A 17613-nucleotide genomic window follows, 5' to 3' on the forward strand; every position below is an offset into this window, starting at 1 on the left:
GACTTTAAACCCCCCAACACTTTCTCACACTTTTTGTCCATCATTCAACATCAACAACAAAGTTATACTTGTGGAGAAAACGCACGAAACAAACAAATTAGATGGTTTTTTTAAAACCAGGAAGCCATCATTTCGCATCTTCCTGCCCATTAAAATTGCGGAAACGCCTTACATCTTGGCAAAAAAAGGCAGAAAGTGGCAAAAATGGGTGGGAAGTGACCAAAAAATGAATTGATGGGGGCAAAAAATGATCCGAAAGTGACAAAAACATGAGTGAAAAGTGACTTAAAATGGCAAAAAGCATCAAAGAGTGGCAAAATGGGAAATAAGTGGCATTTAACTGCATGCGGCAGCTTAAATGGGCATTTAGGATCCCGCTTTTACACACTTTTGATTTAATAATGTCACTAATTACTGAGAAAAAAAAATCAAAATACACTTTTCATTGCCTCCCTACTGTGGGCCCGGGTAATCACTACCCTTTCCCCCCCTTTGCTACACCCATGTGTCGTACTGGGGCCTGTTAGAATGGCTCCCATCCGCTAGGTGGCGCAAGAAAGAAAACTGTCTTTGGTTCTGTCGGTCTCTTTTTGTTGCTGTGTTGTTCACTTCCGCCTGCTCGTACGGCTAAGGCTATCCAACATTGTGCAAATGTGCAGCTGAGGCTTCTATCTGTTAATTTTTACATCTAAAATTGGTCAATGTCTGGGTATTTCTGACTCTGGTAGGTTGAAAACTAACAGAATAATAAGCATGTTTACCAAATCACAGATTGTGTAGAAGTAATGACAGAGCAGCTTTGTTAGCGTTAGTCTTGGTTAGCAAATGTGTTAATTTAGGCATTTTACCAGGATTTTGTTTGCTTTCTTAATTCACTTTTAATTTGAAGGCATTTCGACACATTGTTGATAAATGTATAACCCCTGAGTTTCGTATTTCGGAGTTATTCGCGGCTCTGAGCCGGTGTTTGGGTTTAACGGGTGACCATGTTAATTGGTGATTTTGATCTGAATGCGTCTGTGGTTGTCGTAGTTACAAGTTCTGGTGAATCTGGTCCAATAAATGATTCTCTATTCAGATTTCATCAATGAATGTTTTTGAATTAAAGTTAATAAATATCACAACACAGATATTGCAAAGACAAATTTGTGAATACACTACATCTTCAACTTTTTTGTTTTTAACTTGGCTGAAAGTCGCCAGATAACTCGGTCACTCTTTAAACCGAAACACCTTACACAATATTCTAATCTACTCGTGGTAGACTTATAAGCTTAGAGGAAATTATAAGAGGTTTGCATTTATGTATGCAGGGAAATATAAGCTCTGACCTGCAGCCATGTCGCTGTATGATGACCTCGGTGTGGGTGCCAGTGACACCAAGACTGAAGGCTGGTCCAAGAACTTCAAGCTCCTGCAGTCCCAGCTGAAGGTGAAGAAGGCAGCTCTGACCCAGGCCAAGGTAAGTAACATGCAGCACAAGCGTAGAGCTCAGATCAAGTACAAACATAGCTGTTACTGTTGACGTGAGAGGGTTATTTTTGTGTTCTTGTGTGTAGACCCAGCGGATGAAACAGACCACTGTCTTGGCCCCAGTCATTGATCTGAAACGTGGAGGCTCCAGTGATGATAGACAGATCTCAGATACTCCTCCACATGCTGCAGCTGGACTGAAGGTCTGTCGATGATGATCAGTGCATGATGGCCGAAAATATTTTGAATGATTTAGTCTGCTTGTATGTTTTCCTTTACTTAATGAAATTCCATGTTGATGCATAGTTTGGTGAGGCAACCTTCATCTCACTTATGTTTGTGTGTGCTTTAGGACACTGTGCCTAGTGGTTTTTCATCTGGGGATGTGCTGATCCCATTGGCAGACGAGTACGATCCTATGTTTCCTAATGACTACGAAAAGGTTGTGAAACGACACAGAGAAGAACGGCAGCGGCAGAGGGAGCAGGAGCGACAGAAGGAGATCGAGGAGAGAGAAAAGTATGTTGATTCTTGCTCGATTTTATCACTACAGGGGCACTGGTGCTAGGGCCAGTTTCCCCATACTGTACCATGCTGGACAGAACATCCTCCCAAGAGCTTACAATGCTTCAAGCCCATCCAGGCATGGATATCTTAATCTCTAATATCATAATATTAGATTGAATTGAAAAACACATGGATAACATGACTGCATCTCAACTTGTTTTGGTCAGCTAACACCATCATTGTTTAAATGATTGCCAAGAGGAACATCTGTATCAATTATGCATTGCATCCACGCTGGGTACCCATATACGAGCAACCATACTGTGCTAAAGCACAACTCTCATATCCATGCCAGGATTGGTCAGTATTCATTTTTTAAGATATCATTAAACCTTCCAAGTGTACAGCATTACCCCCAGGTGTTTAAAAACCATGTTATACAGGTCAAACAAGCATGTGTATGCACAGCGATCAGAGCGTGTGCCTCTTCTCACGCTTCATGAACTCCTATTAGAAGTGCTTACAACAAAAATAAAAAAGTAAAAAGTTGAAGATGAAATAAGATAATAGTTTATTGATCCCCAGAAGGGAAATTCTGGCATTATAGCACCACAACAATAGAGAAAAATGGTAAAATACAATAACATTTGAATAAAAATTAGGAACATGAATAAAGTAAGATAGAAATTAAAAGGACAAAAAGTATACGATAAACATTCTGTGAAATCTATAGCACAGCACTCACAGTAAACTTGGTAGCAGCAAATTGTATACACAGCAGTGGCTCACGTTTCCCCTGTCATTAAGAGGTAATATGAGGAATAATTACCCAAATGATTAACAGACTGAATCCAGGATTGTTAAAAAATATTTCCCAAGCTTTTAAATGGACAAAAAAGGCTGTAAATAGTATTTTTTAGGAATGAATGATATTATTGCCATGATATCAGCATCGGCAGAGATGAACATTTTTGCTGATACTTTGGCTATAAAAATCTGCCTGTGTCAGCTGGAAATATTGGCCAAACAGGCAAAAAAGTTAGTGGAGTTTAAGGCTGGACCAACAGATCTACTTCAGCTGAAGTCTTTCTCTTCATTCATTATCATTCCTTGTCCTTTTGATTGTGTCTTTTAAGGACGAAAGTTTTCAATCTGAACTACATTTAAATGTATATATTATACATTATACAATATATCAATTTTCAGTTTGTGCATCAGTAACAAGCTCAGTTCAGCCACAAGTTCACTGTGGCCTACAGGAAGCTTATCAAAAGGTACTAGATTACTTTAGCGTCCCAGAATAACCAACTTGTTCATTTTAACTTCATCTACGTATCCCGTATAAAGAGTTAAAATGTTTAAATGTTTATAAAAATGTTCAATGGTTTGACTGTATCTGATGTTGTTGCTTCTGAGATGTACGTAGAGTTGTTAATGGCTAAATTTCAGATCATTCCCCGCCACTGTATTACCCCCCAAAAATGAACAGGTTTTTGAACTTGTCACATTTGACTGTAAGGGCCACACAAGTGTTCAATGCTTGAGCGCAGTACAGAACACTCACATTGGTCCAACAAACTGGACTTTAGGGCTCAGGCATGCTTGAGGATGATACAGGTTGCGTAGTGGGAGGGCCCCCTGAGAGATAAAAACAACAACAAGGTTAAACATCAGAGAATATTGATCATTTAGGAGGCAGAATCTGTGGATTAAAGATGGGAAGCTATTCACTTTTTCAATCAATTTATACACAATCAGTATTTTATGTCTGTAATGGTTTGCTGGTAACCATATTAAACTCAGGAAGTGATTTGTGATCAGCTGTTTGCCGTCAGGTTCTAATGATCATGATTAGTAGCAAGAGAGAGCTCTGTACTAAATATTTAGAGACACATACCCCATTTAAAATCAAAACCTTTCTGTGTTGCAGGAAGAGGAAAGACAGGCACGAAGGTGGAGCTCCGAGTGGTTTCTCTCGTTTCCCTGCAGCAGAGGGCGACTCAGATGAAGATGAAGAATACGAGAAAGAGCGAAGGAAAAGAAGTGAGTATTAAACCCCAGAATCTACATACAAATGTACAATCTGCACACAGTGGTCATGATTTTTAGCACGTTAAATCTTCTGATTTCCTTCTGTAGTCTCAGCTGTATTAACCAGCCACACATCAGTAGGTTTTGGTTATTGTTCAGGTGCCATTCCTCCATCCCTTCTTCGTGTGAAAACATTTTAAAATTTCAAAATAAACTCTTAAGGCTCAGTTAATCTACATGACATGTTTGACATGCATTCCTGCCAATTCTGAAAAGGTTTTATAAGAAAATAATCATACTAACAAGTAGAAAATTACCTTTTTATGATACACCTTAATGTCACAGAGTAACAATAAATTGGAGGAAGAAAAACACATGAAATATTTAAAAATCACTTGATGCATAAAGGAAACAAGAAATAAGACCTCTACCCTAATTTGTTCGTTTCTCTCATAGGTATGGGTGGAGCAGCCATTGCTCCTCCTTCTTCTCTTGTCGACAGAGATGGTAAGTCTTATAATTCACCAAACTGTGTTAACTCGTAGAAATAGAATACATAAATAGATACAGATTAATAACTGCAAAGAAGAACTGGGATCTTCCTTTGCTTAGAATCTGACAACAATTTTAGGACAAACAGAGGAGAAACCAGTCAATGACGCGGTATTCCTGTAGATAACAAAATAATATGAATTCTTGAGGTTTTTGGGATAAAATAAAGGGATTTAATTGGACTTAAATTTAGTGACAATCACAGAAAAACTACCAGGCTTAAATAAAAATCTTCATGACATTTTTAAAGTGATGAATTAGCAGCAGTCAGTCTACAGCAGAGGGCAGCACAGACCGTCATCAGATTTTTTGGGCGTCTTTTTGTTTTACATCGTTTAACACTTAATTAAATTAATTTCAATGTTTTATGCGCTTTCAGGCTCCGCTTCCTTCTCATATGAGGATGAAGGCCGCCCTCCCAGAGGTGCAAAGGCTGCCATCCCTCCACCTATGTACGAGGACTCAGACCGGCCGCGCTCTCCACCTGGACCAACCAGCTCCTTCCTGGCTAACATGGGGTGAGTTCAGAGGACAGCAGCATACAATCTATGTTTTTGTATTCTAGCTGTCATATTTCTCCAAATAGATAAAGTAGTACCTGAACTTTTTCTATTTCTACAAACTCCTAGAACGCTCTGTAAACATTGGGACGTTGTGTAAAATGTGAATAAAATCAAACAGTGATTTATAAATCCTTTTCAACCGATATTCAATGGAATATAACACAGAGACAAGATATTAGAGGTTCAAACTGATCAACTTCAATGGGCTTTTTGGAAATAAGGACATTTTCTGAGTTTTATGTATGGGAAAAATTCCCAAAAAGTTGGAGCAGGAGCATGTTTACCCCTGTATTACGCCATGGTTTCTTCTAACAACACTCACCCAGGGACTAGAGCTCAGACCCAGAGAAGTTGGTGGCCCTTCTGGATGTTGTTGATAAGTGGCTTTTGCTTTGCATGGAAGAGTCTTTACTTAGATTTGTAGACGTGCTGACACACTGTGTTACCTGACGATGTTTTTCCAAAGTGTTCCCTTGCTGGCATTTTAACATCCATCACAGAATGATGCTGGTTTTTAATGTAGGTCACAGGTATTTAATGTTGGTTTGCTGCTTTACCGCTTACATGCAGAGATTTCTCCATATGCTCTAAATCTTTTGACGATAATAGGGACCACAGATGGTGAACTCTCTTTACAGTCGCATGCAGAGGAATGTGGAGTACCTCACGGTTGTTGATTGTGAGTGACTGAGCCTTTCAGGAGTGCTCCTTTGACAACCAATCATAGTACTATCACCTGCTACCAATTAGCCTACTTACCTGTGGATTGTTCTAGGTGTTTTCTTGATTTCTGCTGAACTTGCCTAGTCTTTTCTTGCCTCATCCCAACTTTTTTGGAATGTATCAGAATGTCAGTTTGAACATTAAATGTCTTGTCTTTTAGCTGTACTCAGTTATATGTTGAAAAGGATTTGCAAATCACTGTATTCTGTTTTTATTCACATTTATTAGCTTGTGAAAGACTAAAGTCTTAAAACTGTAAAGAGTAAATTACTCGTTTTTCATTAAAATGAGATGAACGCTAGGAAACTTCACTGCTTCTAACAGCTTTGAGAGTAGCAACAAAAGCTGCAAGACTAGTTAAAATTACTCATCAGTCATTTTTTTTCTAACATCACTGAGGATGAGTTGGTACCCTGCAGGACAGTTAACCTTTTTAAAACCTTTTATAACCAGCAGAGGGCGCTATCTGCATTTGGGTTCTCTTGTTGGAGGTCAGTAGCAAAAGCAGAGGCATTTAGGTGTAAATTTTTACATGAAAACATGTAATTTATTCATACCCATACAATCTCAAACTTTAAAACGAAAGTATAATTCATACTTTTTCTCAAATATTTGAGAACTTGAGATATTTTTTATTTTTATCATCAGAGATTTGAAATAAAATGTTGATTTATTCATAAATGATGTCAGTCTCATGTTTCTGACAGACTGGAAAACCACAGAAAATCATACTGTGAGTTGAGAGTATTGCCACATCTATAACATTAATGCCCTATAGTACTGGTACCCAACCTGGGTTCGGGGCACTCCTGGGGGGCTGCCAAAGATGTCACAGGGGCGCAGGACCCTGTCTGCTCTGATGTTGTCATAATTAGATGCACAAACATATATATTTTAAAAACCATGATTAGAGACATTATGTATTAGGGCCAACAACAATTTTTGTGAAAAATTAAAATTTTTTTAGGAAATAAAGTCAAATTTTTTGAGATCATAAAGTCATATTTTACAGAAATCAAACTTTAGGATTTCAGAGTTGTTTCCTCTATTTGACATTTCAAAGCAAAAAACCAGCAAAAGTTAATTATTTCTGACTATGTAAATGCTTGTAATCTGCCTCTGGATGAGTGTCGGGTGTAAATGTGTTGCTCAAGACCAAAAGTGCCTTAAATAACAATTTCAAGAGACAGAATTCAAAATGAGTCAAATGATTGATTATTAAAAGTCATCACCATGTTTAGGATTAGATCACTACTCAATCTCAAACAGTGAGTTAATACAGGACAAGATGCATCATTTTGTTTACAGGAGTCACAAAAACAAAATAAAAGTTTCTGATGGTAATTTTTAACTTTTGTATCAGTCAATTTGACCTCCAACCCCTTTTTCTCAAGCCTCATAGATGAGACTATAAAAGTTATGTCTGATCAGCCTAATATAGTCTTTTTACTTCTTAGTTTGGGAACAGTCATCTCGTAGGTTGTTTCGCAGTCCAGTCCAGTTCAGTTCGGTATGGCACAGCATGCATTTTTTTGTGTTCAAAAGTTGGAAAGGGTCCCAAAAAGGTGAAGCTACACACACAACAACAGGTGTTTGCACTCATGTCACTTTGAGCACACGACACATCTGCTCAGCCAGACTGCAAAACATAACAAGAAAGTCTGCTGTGTGAGGATCGGGTGAAAGCAGGAGAAAAACAGACTAGTAGCTGCTTAAATTCAGAATATTTGGACTTGACAGATTCTGTTTCCAAGTCTGTGGGTATTTATGGCCATAAATCTAGTTTCCTGATGTTAATCTGGACCTGATTTTGAGTACATAAAGCAGAGCCTGAAGGCCCCTCATCAGCCTGGTTAATCTTTGATGGAGGTGAAACTGAATTAATGCTGACATTTTGTGAATATGAAGCTTTAGATCAGCTGATTCTCTGCATTGTAGCTAGATATTCAGCTACTTCTTACTTTAGGTAACCTGTTCAAACATCGCTCTATGGTTGTTGAACATGTGAAACTTCAGGCTGTATCTTATTTTAAATCTAAATCAGGAGGCTAAGTCTTTGCTAGCGGCTGATGGGTCCTAAATTTGCTGCAGGTGTGGCACATAAAGGTGTTTCCTTCTACATTCCATGCTGCATTTTTGCCACCACTCCAGCACACTGGAGTTAACGTACTATTACAGTGCCATGTGACTGCCATGTAGGCTTTATACTTACGTACACTCTCTGTCTTCCTATCTACCCCACAGAGGTACGGTGGCCCATAAGATCATGCAGAAATATGGTTTCAAAGAAGGCCAAGGTCTGGGGAAACACGAGCAAGGCCTCAGCACGGCGTTGTCAGTGGAGAAGACCAGCAAGAGAGGTGGAAAGATCATCATAGGAGACGCTGCAGAAAAACGTAAGTACTGTGCTGTGTAGCTGTTCATGATTCTGTGGCTTTATCCTCTCATGATCAGCATTTGTCCTCGTCCACTTTTATTTTGTCTCTCTACTGTGCTTTCTTTTTGAGCTGCATGTTTCCTCTATGCCTGTGCCTCCTCCTCCTTATATGTGTGTTGTTTTGTCTCTGTTTGTGTTGTCTCGCAGGACTGGTTGCTGTCGCTTTTCCTTTTCCGTGTCTGTTTTTTTTTGCTCTTTCAGTGACAGTTAAATTGTGACTTTTTTGTGCACACATTTGTATTTTTACATTTTGCTGGTGTGTTTGTGTGTGACTGAGCAGCAGGGTCCAGCCAGTCAGGTGCAGCCGAGGCTTCAGGCGGAGGCTCTGCAGGTTGGCCTCCATCTCATTTTTCTCTTCCATTTGTAGAGTTTACCATCCTCTTTTTCTTTCAGTGGAAAAGAGCGTGTGCATTTTGCATGTTTGTATGCAAAGAGTTTTATGTTAAGATGTGACAAGGCAATGCTTGTATTAAATTTGCATGGTTTCATGCTTGATGTCTGCTAGTAATGAATGCTAACGCTTTTGTAGTGTTTTCTTTTGTATTTTTTGTTTCAGTTTGGTTTTTATTGAATGTCCATCTCTTAAAGCTCTGCTTATTCTTTGGACTTACCTTCACTTTCCTTATGTCTAGATTCTTTTAACATTCACTACTAACATTTAGACAGTATAGAAAAAGGCTTTATATAATTCAATTTATTAAGAAAAATAATATTCCTTACACTTTTCCTATATTTGACTGTTAAACAAATAGGTAGCACATATTAGGCTGTGCGTCCTTAGCCGGCCTCTTTTGCACTGGCAGTGCTCTGGACCTCAGTTCTATAGAACTTCTCTTCAGCCCTTATTGTTCCTACAAATGAATCCTGCTTCCTTCAATAGAATCTGTAACATTTTGAAATAGCTCTTTATGCTTTATATTTCTGTATTTCAAGGAAATATCACATAGAAAACATACATTGTGAAGGAATCCTGCTGCAGCTGCTGACCTGAAAACTACCCTCGAAAAAGACGGAAGAAAGACGAGCAACATAGATTTCTCTTCCGCTATAGTCAGAAGTCCCGCCCCTGCTTGATTCTGATCGCGCAAGAGATGGAGAAGTGACATTGACCAGCACAGCACTGCCCCAATACATTAGTTTTGAATCAAAAATAAGCACTGCCAGCAAAATAAGCCAGCTATAGACACAGGCCCTTAAAGGGATAGTTCTGTGTTTCTAAAGTTTGGTTGTATGAGGTGCTTGGTGACGATAGTGCCATAGAGATTTCAGTATGTTTCCCCTTTAATGAGAAATTGCAGTGAGAAGCTAGGCTATAAAGCGCCGTACATGGGTATTATTTCATAATTTAGCGAGTTTAAATTAAAAGTAAAAAATGGGTCAAAAGAAACAATGCTGGCTCAGCTGTATGTTCTCTCAGCAGCAGACAAATAAGTCTCTTCTGTGCTTCCTTGCTTTAGTCAGGACTCTGCAGCAGAAGTTTAATGTTCACAAGTTTATACATTTTGGCCTCCAATGTTGTATATTTTGTCTCTGTGTGGCATCACAGTTGCTGATTTGCATGCAACTCTAAGCAAAAATTGTAATGAGGTGAGAATAACTCACTCCTTATCAATCTCTGCACTGGAAATCCTGTAATGTATCCATTCAGCACGAAGTAGTTCCTAATGGGGCACAGATGGACTAGCGGTTTGAGATGCGCCCTTGACATGGGTAGCCCAGGTTCAAGTCCAGCCTGTGGCTCCTTTCCCGCATGTCTCTCCCCAACTCTCTCATCCCTGTTTCCAACTCTACCTGCTGTCCTCTTCTCAAAATAAAAGCATAAGAAGCCCAAAAATTTGAATCATCAACAGTTAGATCCATCAGGAACAAATGGTGCCACTGAATTTGTCGACAAAGCAGACTAGTCCCTAGTGCCCACAGCTCTCTGCAATACTTTACCAAAATGCCACTGGGTAGTGCAGTTTTTGTGCCAGTTCCTGGTCCTGCCAGCACATTTCCTGCTTGCATGTGTACATAAACCGTTGGGTTTATTATTTTGGAGTTAGAACTTAAAAATATAGAGTTGATTCACCTCCAGTTATCACAAAGAAGAAAAGAGAGGAGAGGTGATAAAAAGGACAGGAATGTTTTTGCACTTGTTTTGCAAGAGAAAGAGAAGTGAATTATGCACGCCTGGTACTTTCGCATATTTAGATTGTATCATAGTCTGCAGGCAGTTTTCTCACTCTAGAGCAGGGCTTCCCAAACTTTTCAGCTGTAACCCCCAAAATAACAGAGACTGGGGACCCCCACCAGCCCTGAAGGTGGTTAAAGTGTACGATGCTGCACAAAGCATCACGTAAAAATGTACATTTTTAGGCGTTTCACACACTATACCTACATTTAGGCACAATCTCACTTATTAGCCATGGTTTTATTTTGAACTGAACTCATTTTAAGGATATATCCATTAATGGATAAAAAATATACTTTTTTTTTTTTCCCCCGACCCCCGTGGTTGTCCTGACCCCCACTTTGGGAACCACGTTCTAGTTATTACATAAGTACTTTGAAGATCTCATGAAGGAGCTCTGGGTAATCACTTATGTAAAAACCAAATGCAATGCACTCAGACCTGCTGTCATCTTGCAGATGTTTCCTGTGGTTTACCGCTTATCAGCCAGTTCTGCAGGAAATCACAAGAAATGATGACATAACCGAGTTATTAGTTGTTCCTAAACTGTATAAATACAAAGAAAACATCAACACACAGAGCTCTGTTGTATGAACAAGACATTTTAAACTATATTCTGTTGTTGCCTTCAAGTCCTCCTCAGACTAACCACGCAACTGAGACAAAACACCTAACGGTGACACAAGTCCATGGAGAGATCAGTCCACAAGTCTGTTATAGTTGTAGCTGAGTAAATCAGCCGGTATCGCTCATCTCTATTAGCCACAACAAGAGATTATATGAGAATACAGACACTCTTAGACATGCTCTTCAAGTTCTCTACACATCCTGGAAACCAGGCACATTTCTTTGAAACATTTTGTGGCCTCTGATTCAAGGACTACAGGTTTATCTCTGATACTTTAAGAGTACTCAGAAAAGATAAGATTTGACGCGAAGGTTGTACGTGCTTCAGTCTTCCTTTTTATAAGAAATGTATCTCTCGTTGCCCCTCTAATTTCCTCTTATACTGACAATGCCGTTGCACTGGAGTGACCCATTTTGGATGCTTATCAGTCAGCTGGTAACACAAAAAGAAGTGCGAAAGGGTACATAAAAAGCCCAGTGGCTGGAAGTGTTAATATCAGTAAATACAGATCCAAATTTTTTAGACTGAGTCACTCTCAACATGATATGATAAAAAGCCTTGTAACTCACCTTTTGTTGCTTCATCCAACTCAACAGCAGCCTGTAAATTTTCTTTTAGGAAGGACATGACCTGACCTATTTCTCTATTTTTGTCCAAGCAGCAGACTCTTCTAAGAAGTCAGAGGCCAACCCGCTCACAGAAATCCTCAAAAACCCAACTAAAGTGGTCTTACTGAGGGTATGTCGACATGTTTATGTTCTGAAAGGCTGTTCTGCAGACTGGATAAGTAAAAAATATAACATTCCTTTTTAATAATACTTCAAGTAAATTATATTTTTGTCAATGCTTTTGTGTGCCTGTCTTTCAGAACATGGTGGGCCGAGGAGAGGTGGACGAAGACTTGGAGGGAGAGACAAAAGAAGAGTGCGAGAAGTACGGCAAAGTGGTTAAATGTGTCATTTTTGAGGTGAGACTCCAAGTAAAGCCGGGATGTATTAAACTGGTGAAGTCTGTGGTGATTTTTGTGACCATTAAAGAGCGCTTTTTCTCCGCAGATTGCAGAAGTGCCAGATGACGAAGCTGTTCGGATATTTCTGGAGTTCGAGAGGGTGGAGTCTGCCATCAAAGGTTAGTGTTGTCTTGAGGCAAAAACCTAAGTGAAGCCTTTGCTCATTTTGTAAAAATATTTTTTTAATATCTTAAGTACTGATCCTTCTGACTGGGCTGCAAGTGGAGAACAGAATTCAGTCTTTTTGGTTGTAGTTTGGACCTTTGGCACCTAGAAGGCTGAAAATCACAGAACATTTCTTATTGGCTCTAGATTATGTGTGAGAATTATTTCAGACCCTCACTCCAACCCCCAGAGTTTACACGAGTCAGTCCCCAGATTCCACTTGATCATTGGGCACAGCCTTTTTTCTTTTGCATCTACCAGGCTATTAGATCTGAATGCAACTGCTCCCAGATATGGGACAGAGCGTAGTCTCAGCTTTATGGCGATAGAAGCTAAACCTCTATCCACGACACAACAGTTTGTTCACATTTTTCCGCAATAAAAGGCAGATATCATTAGACTCCAGTCCATTAACGGTCTGTTATGACTCACCTTACAGATGAACACAAGATGGAGTCAGTGAGATGAGATGCAAAGGCAATAAAAGTCTCCTGTCACTTCAAAAACCGCTGTACCTGGCGGTGGGAGCCCATTTAATCCTCTGAGCTGCACGCACATGTGACGTTTCTGGCATCTTATTAAGTGATTTTAAATCATCCATGCCTGCAGGATGTACTTTTTTGTGGGGTTAAAACAAAAACAATCTTCGCTCAGGTCATGGCCCGAGTGGTTGCCATTGTAGCTTTTTCTTCTTTCTCCTCGTTGGCAGGTTTGTAAACCATCTACATGCATATTGCCACCTGCTGTTTCAGACTGAATACATATACTAGTACAAGTGGGCCCGGGCACAGATCAGTGTTGCTAGCGTGAAAGCAAGCCAGCAGGGGAAAGGGAGAGGGGGAGGAATAGCACTGCGTTGCAGTTTGAAACAGCTGGGCCTAATGTGAAAGCATCATAAATGATAAATGACGATGGCGATACATTGCTTTATCAGTTTTAGGTCTCACTTCTAACTGCTTGGACAGAACTGCTAGCTGAAGGACATCAAAAATCTGCATTAAAAGAGGTCGATTGTCACTTAAACCTTTATCTTAACATAGTCATGGTTTTCTATGCATTCTAAAAATGGCCTAAATAGAGGAAATAGGAAAAAGATCTTGACCCCTTGTTGATGCTCCAAACTTCAGCCGGCTGTTGTTGTCACTGACAACTCACACATGGCAGACCATCATCTTCCAGTTTTCCAGTCCCATTAAAAACCAGATCAGCCTTTCTGCTCATAATAAAGCAGTTTTATCAGTGGATGATCATCTTTGTATAACAGTACCACTTTCATTGTATAACTGCTCTAATAATATGGGTGAATATGGGTTCGTTTCTAATTGGGTTGGCCCAGATCAGAAACAAGGTGAGACTGGGCTCCCTGCGGTGTTACATCATAGCGGCCCAGGAACCCATACGTCTCCCTGCGGCACCCACAGCACCCTGCTGACATCACAGCTCTGAGAAAACGGGACAGACACTCGAAGAATAAAACAGAGGGATGCAGTGAATAAGTGTTTCACTGAGTGGTCTGTCTCTGCTGCTGATGATAAGGAAACCTTTTATTGCTCTGTAAAAGGGGAAAGTGTCTCGCTGCTTTGCTGGCTTCCTCAGAGGTCAGGGCTCACACAGTTACCAATATAGATGGCCTTTATGGTCTGGGTCTTGGTCAAGGATGAGCAGCTGCAAACACATGAGAGTAAACCCAGTTTTACCTGATTTTCTTTTGTAAGGGCACTGACAGTCGATTGGATTCCTCCCTCCTGGCTGAAGCTTCATTTTAGACTCGGATGTTAGTCATTTCATCTTACTATTTGACAGGAAGTGACTAAGTCTTCATATCAAAAGCTATTTTTGGATTAGGATACATTATCCTCTCTTTATCTCACCCTCTGCTTGTGATTCAGAGTGTGATTAGATATTTCACTCTTTGTATACATGCAGTGTCAGTACACTGAAGTTTTTGTGCCTCAGCATGAATGGAAAGTGCTGCAAAACACAAACAAAAGGCAAGAAAACATCCCAACACAAGAGATGGACTCATACAAGTTCTATGAGATTGTCATGTCATTGATAATGTTAAAGCCAGACAAGACAGATTTAACGCTGTGTTGTGCTTTTGTAAAGCAGTTTGATTTTGTCAACTGTAAGGCCGGCCACACACTACAGGATTTTAAGCCTGATTTGGCAAAATTTGCCTCCCCCTAGGATTGTGGGGGCACCTGCCACAAACGATTATTTGTCTAAATAATGTGTGTGGTGTCAACACGATTATTTTACACCTCCAAATCGCATTGTATCCTCCCAGACCCAGGTCGTAGTGCCTTTCACGGAGTACCCACAACAACCAATGAGAGCGAGCAGACAGGGGCAGCGTCACCAGCCGGATCATATGTAATTTCACCGCTCACAACCATAAACACAACTGTAGCTTCGTTCCAGCCAGGATTTCATCCGCAGTCTTTCCCTTGTTTTATGATTTTTGCTGCACCTGTAACGCACAGCCTCTTGTGGAGGGACAGCAGTAGGATATATCGACCGACAAATGTGTTTTGTTTTTTTTGTTTTTTTCTGAAGTCACATGATCATGCGAGGTTGCTTGCAGGTCGACAGGTGTGTGGTCTCCAGTGATCTGACAGTTTGGCTGACTTTTCTCATGTGTGCATTCAGAGGATTAGAGATGAAAAATCATTTAAAATTGTCCTTATGTCTGTGGTCTCCCATGTTTTTAAAATCGTTTCAGATTTAAAAAATGTCTGGTGTGTGACCGGCCTGAGACAGTCTGTGAATCTGTAGGCACACAGAGGATGACAGTCCTGGGAAATTACTTTGACGTCAGATTTTTCCCTTTTTCTTGGAAAGAACGAGCCAAAACAGGGTTGTTTTTCTTTTGGGGCTTTTTATCGCTGACACATGGAGCAGAGGGTTAGCGTCACTCAGCTGCTTGTCACAACAGTTTGCTTTACAAATATAAAGCTTTCTTTTTAGGACAAGATCCATGGCAATGGTGCTAAAGGTTAAGAGTAAAATCCTGACATGAAACTATCAAACCCTTAACAACAAATCTAAGATGGATAGTTTTAATGCACTTCCTTTCTTTGAATATTTTTATTTTGTGTGTTGGGTTTTTGTGCTGCCTGTGGTTGCCTCACTCTGAAAGTGGGCATCTAATCTTTTAAAAACAACAACAGTTCTCAGTTTTAACAATTGATATGCCCTCTTGTACTATTGTTGATTAAATATGTGGTTTCAGTGTTTTGCATATCATATTTTGTTTTCATTCAAATTTTACACGGCATCAAAAGTTGTTTGGAAACAAGGATTTCCAGACACTAATTTTCTATGGGATTGAGGTGTGGGCTTTGACTCGACCACTCCAGAATATTCACCTTGAATGGTTTATCTTTAAACCATTTTTGTGTCGTTTCACTGTACACTTCAGGTCATTGTCTTGCTGGAAAATAAATAATTTCTAAAGCCATAGTTCTCTAGCAGACTATATAAGATTATCCTCCAGGATTTTCCTTTATTTTGCCACATTTATTTTACCCTATGCATTTACCAGCCTTCTAAGGCTAGCTGCTTAGAAGCATCCCCACAGCATCATGCTGTTTCCCAGTGGTGATAGCGTGTTTGTGGTGATGTGCAGTGTTTGGTGTACACCAAACATAGCGTCTTGTCTGATGGCCAAAAAGCACCCTTTTAGTCTCATCAGACCAAAAAACTTTCTCCCACTTCCTTTTTTGTTGAACTCTAGTCCAGATTTAATCTGAGTTTTCTTCAACAATGGCTTTCTCTTTGCCACTCTGCAAAGAGTATGCAGAGTCTCTCCCGTCTCAGCTGCTGAAGCTTGTAACTCCTTCAGAGTAGTCATAGGTGTCTTGGTGGCCTCTCTCACTAGTCTCTTTCTTGCACGGTCACTCAGTTTGAGGACGGCCTGATCTAGGCAGATTTTTATGTGCCATATTCCTTCCATTTCTTGATGATGGATTTAACTTAAATCCGGGGAATGTTCAGTGTCTTGTAAATATTTTTGTCTCCATCCCCTGATTTGTACGTATCAATCAATTTTCTCTGAGTTGCTTGGAGTGATCTTTTGTCCACATGATGTAATGGTAGTAAAGAATACTGATTAACCAGCGACTGGATCTCCCAGACACAGGTGTCTATATTTGTGCAGTCACTTCATCATTTATCATCACATTACATATTTTTATCTAATAACATTACTTTGTAAAAAAAATGTTTTCACTTAGACATTAAAAAGGTTTTTTGTTAATTTTTTTTGTCTAAAAAGCCAAATTATATTGACCATGATTGATCAATAACAGGGTAAAACATCTGAGGTGGTGGATACTTTTGATAGGTGCTGTTTAACTGTATTAAAAGGTCTGTTTGCGCATTCACTGGTTGTCTTTAAAACGACAGCTGATATTGTGTTGTTCAGAGTTTGATCTGTACTTGGACGCAGTCTGACCCTCACTCTCTCCTCTGCAGCTGTGGTGGATCTGAATGGGCGATATTTCGGCGGGCGAGTCGTCAAGGCCTGCTTCTACAACCTGGACAAGTTTCGTGTTTTGGACCTCGGCGAGCAGGTGTGATGTCAGACCCTCTGAACACGCATCATCACCCCCTTATTTGTACATATGACACCTTTTGATTTTATATTTTCTCTACAGCATTGAAGTGTATGTAGTCATGAACCATTATGTAGATTATTGGTGGATGTTTTTCCTGTGATGCCTTTATGTGAAGCCAAAATAAAGGTGAAAAGCTACCACAACTTTACTGACTTCTTTATTTTACTTTCATTGTAACATGCAAGAGCTTCTAAATCTTGTACATTTAAAACAATGGTATCTGGGTTAGTATAGGTGTTTATTCTCTGTTCAAATTCAGCCTAGTCATGCTGACTGGAGAACACTTGTTTTCCAGTGTCAGAGTGTGAAATATTACATCCTCATTTAAACGCTCCCCAGCAGAATCATAAATTGAGCTCCAAATTTGCACACTTCCTTTCATAGAGTGCCTCCTGATATCCAAGAAGCCTAGATTCCTGCTCTGAATCTTTTCCTGACATAACGTCGGCTCCACAGTAGTGTTAACATATCCCAAAGGCTCCATAGTCTTAACTTAGCCCTGATGGATTACGGGTAGGGGACTGGGACAGTCAACACAGCTCCCAGCCTCATTCAGAACTTATGTAAGTGCACCAGGAGGGCCCTCGAGGCTCCATTAAAAAAAGAGGAAGGATCCTGCCGGAGCAGGTTTAATTCAGATCAGAGAAACAGGCTTCACTGGGAAGAGAAACAAAACTGAACTGTGGTAAAAATCCTTCTTCCATCAACTGGAAGAAAAGGTGATGTAACT

At 39.9% G+C, this 17613-nt stretch overlaps 1 protein-coding gene across 2 annotated transcripts; it reads left to right on the forward strand.

Moving 5' to 3' along the window:
* Positions 1-598: 598 nt before the first annotated feature.
* rbm17 (RNA binding motif protein 17) lies at positions 599-17026 on the forward strand. 2 transcript variants are annotated; one of them, XM_041781388.1, is made up of 13 exons: positions 599-724; positions 1314-1462; positions 1560-1676; positions 1826-1992; positions 3911-4023; positions 4468-4518; positions 4943-5081; positions 8094-8245; positions 8567-8617; positions 11749-11825; positions 11956-12054; positions 12143-12215; positions 16741-17026. In XM_041781388.1, exons 2-13 carry the CDS (start codon positions 1340-1342, stop codon positions 16842-16844), a joined length of 1266 nt encoding a protein of 421 aa, XP_041637322.1. In that variant the 5' UTR covers positions 599-724; positions 1314-1339; the 3' UTR covers positions 16845-17026. The 2 variants fall into 2 exon arrangements, with proteins under 2 accessions (XP_041637322.1, XP_041637323.1); XM_041781389.1 differs by lacking the exon at positions 8567-8617.
* Positions 17027-17613: the final 587 nt, after the last annotated feature.

The sequence above is a fragment of the Cheilinus undulatus genome, linkage group 23 (genome assembly GCF_018320785.1).
Source record: "Cheilinus undulatus linkage group 23, ASM1832078v1, whole genome shotgun sequence".
In the NCBI taxonomy this organism is placed as follows: domain Eukaryota; kingdom Metazoa; phylum Chordata; class Actinopteri; order Labriformes; family Labridae; genus Cheilinus; species Cheilinus undulatus.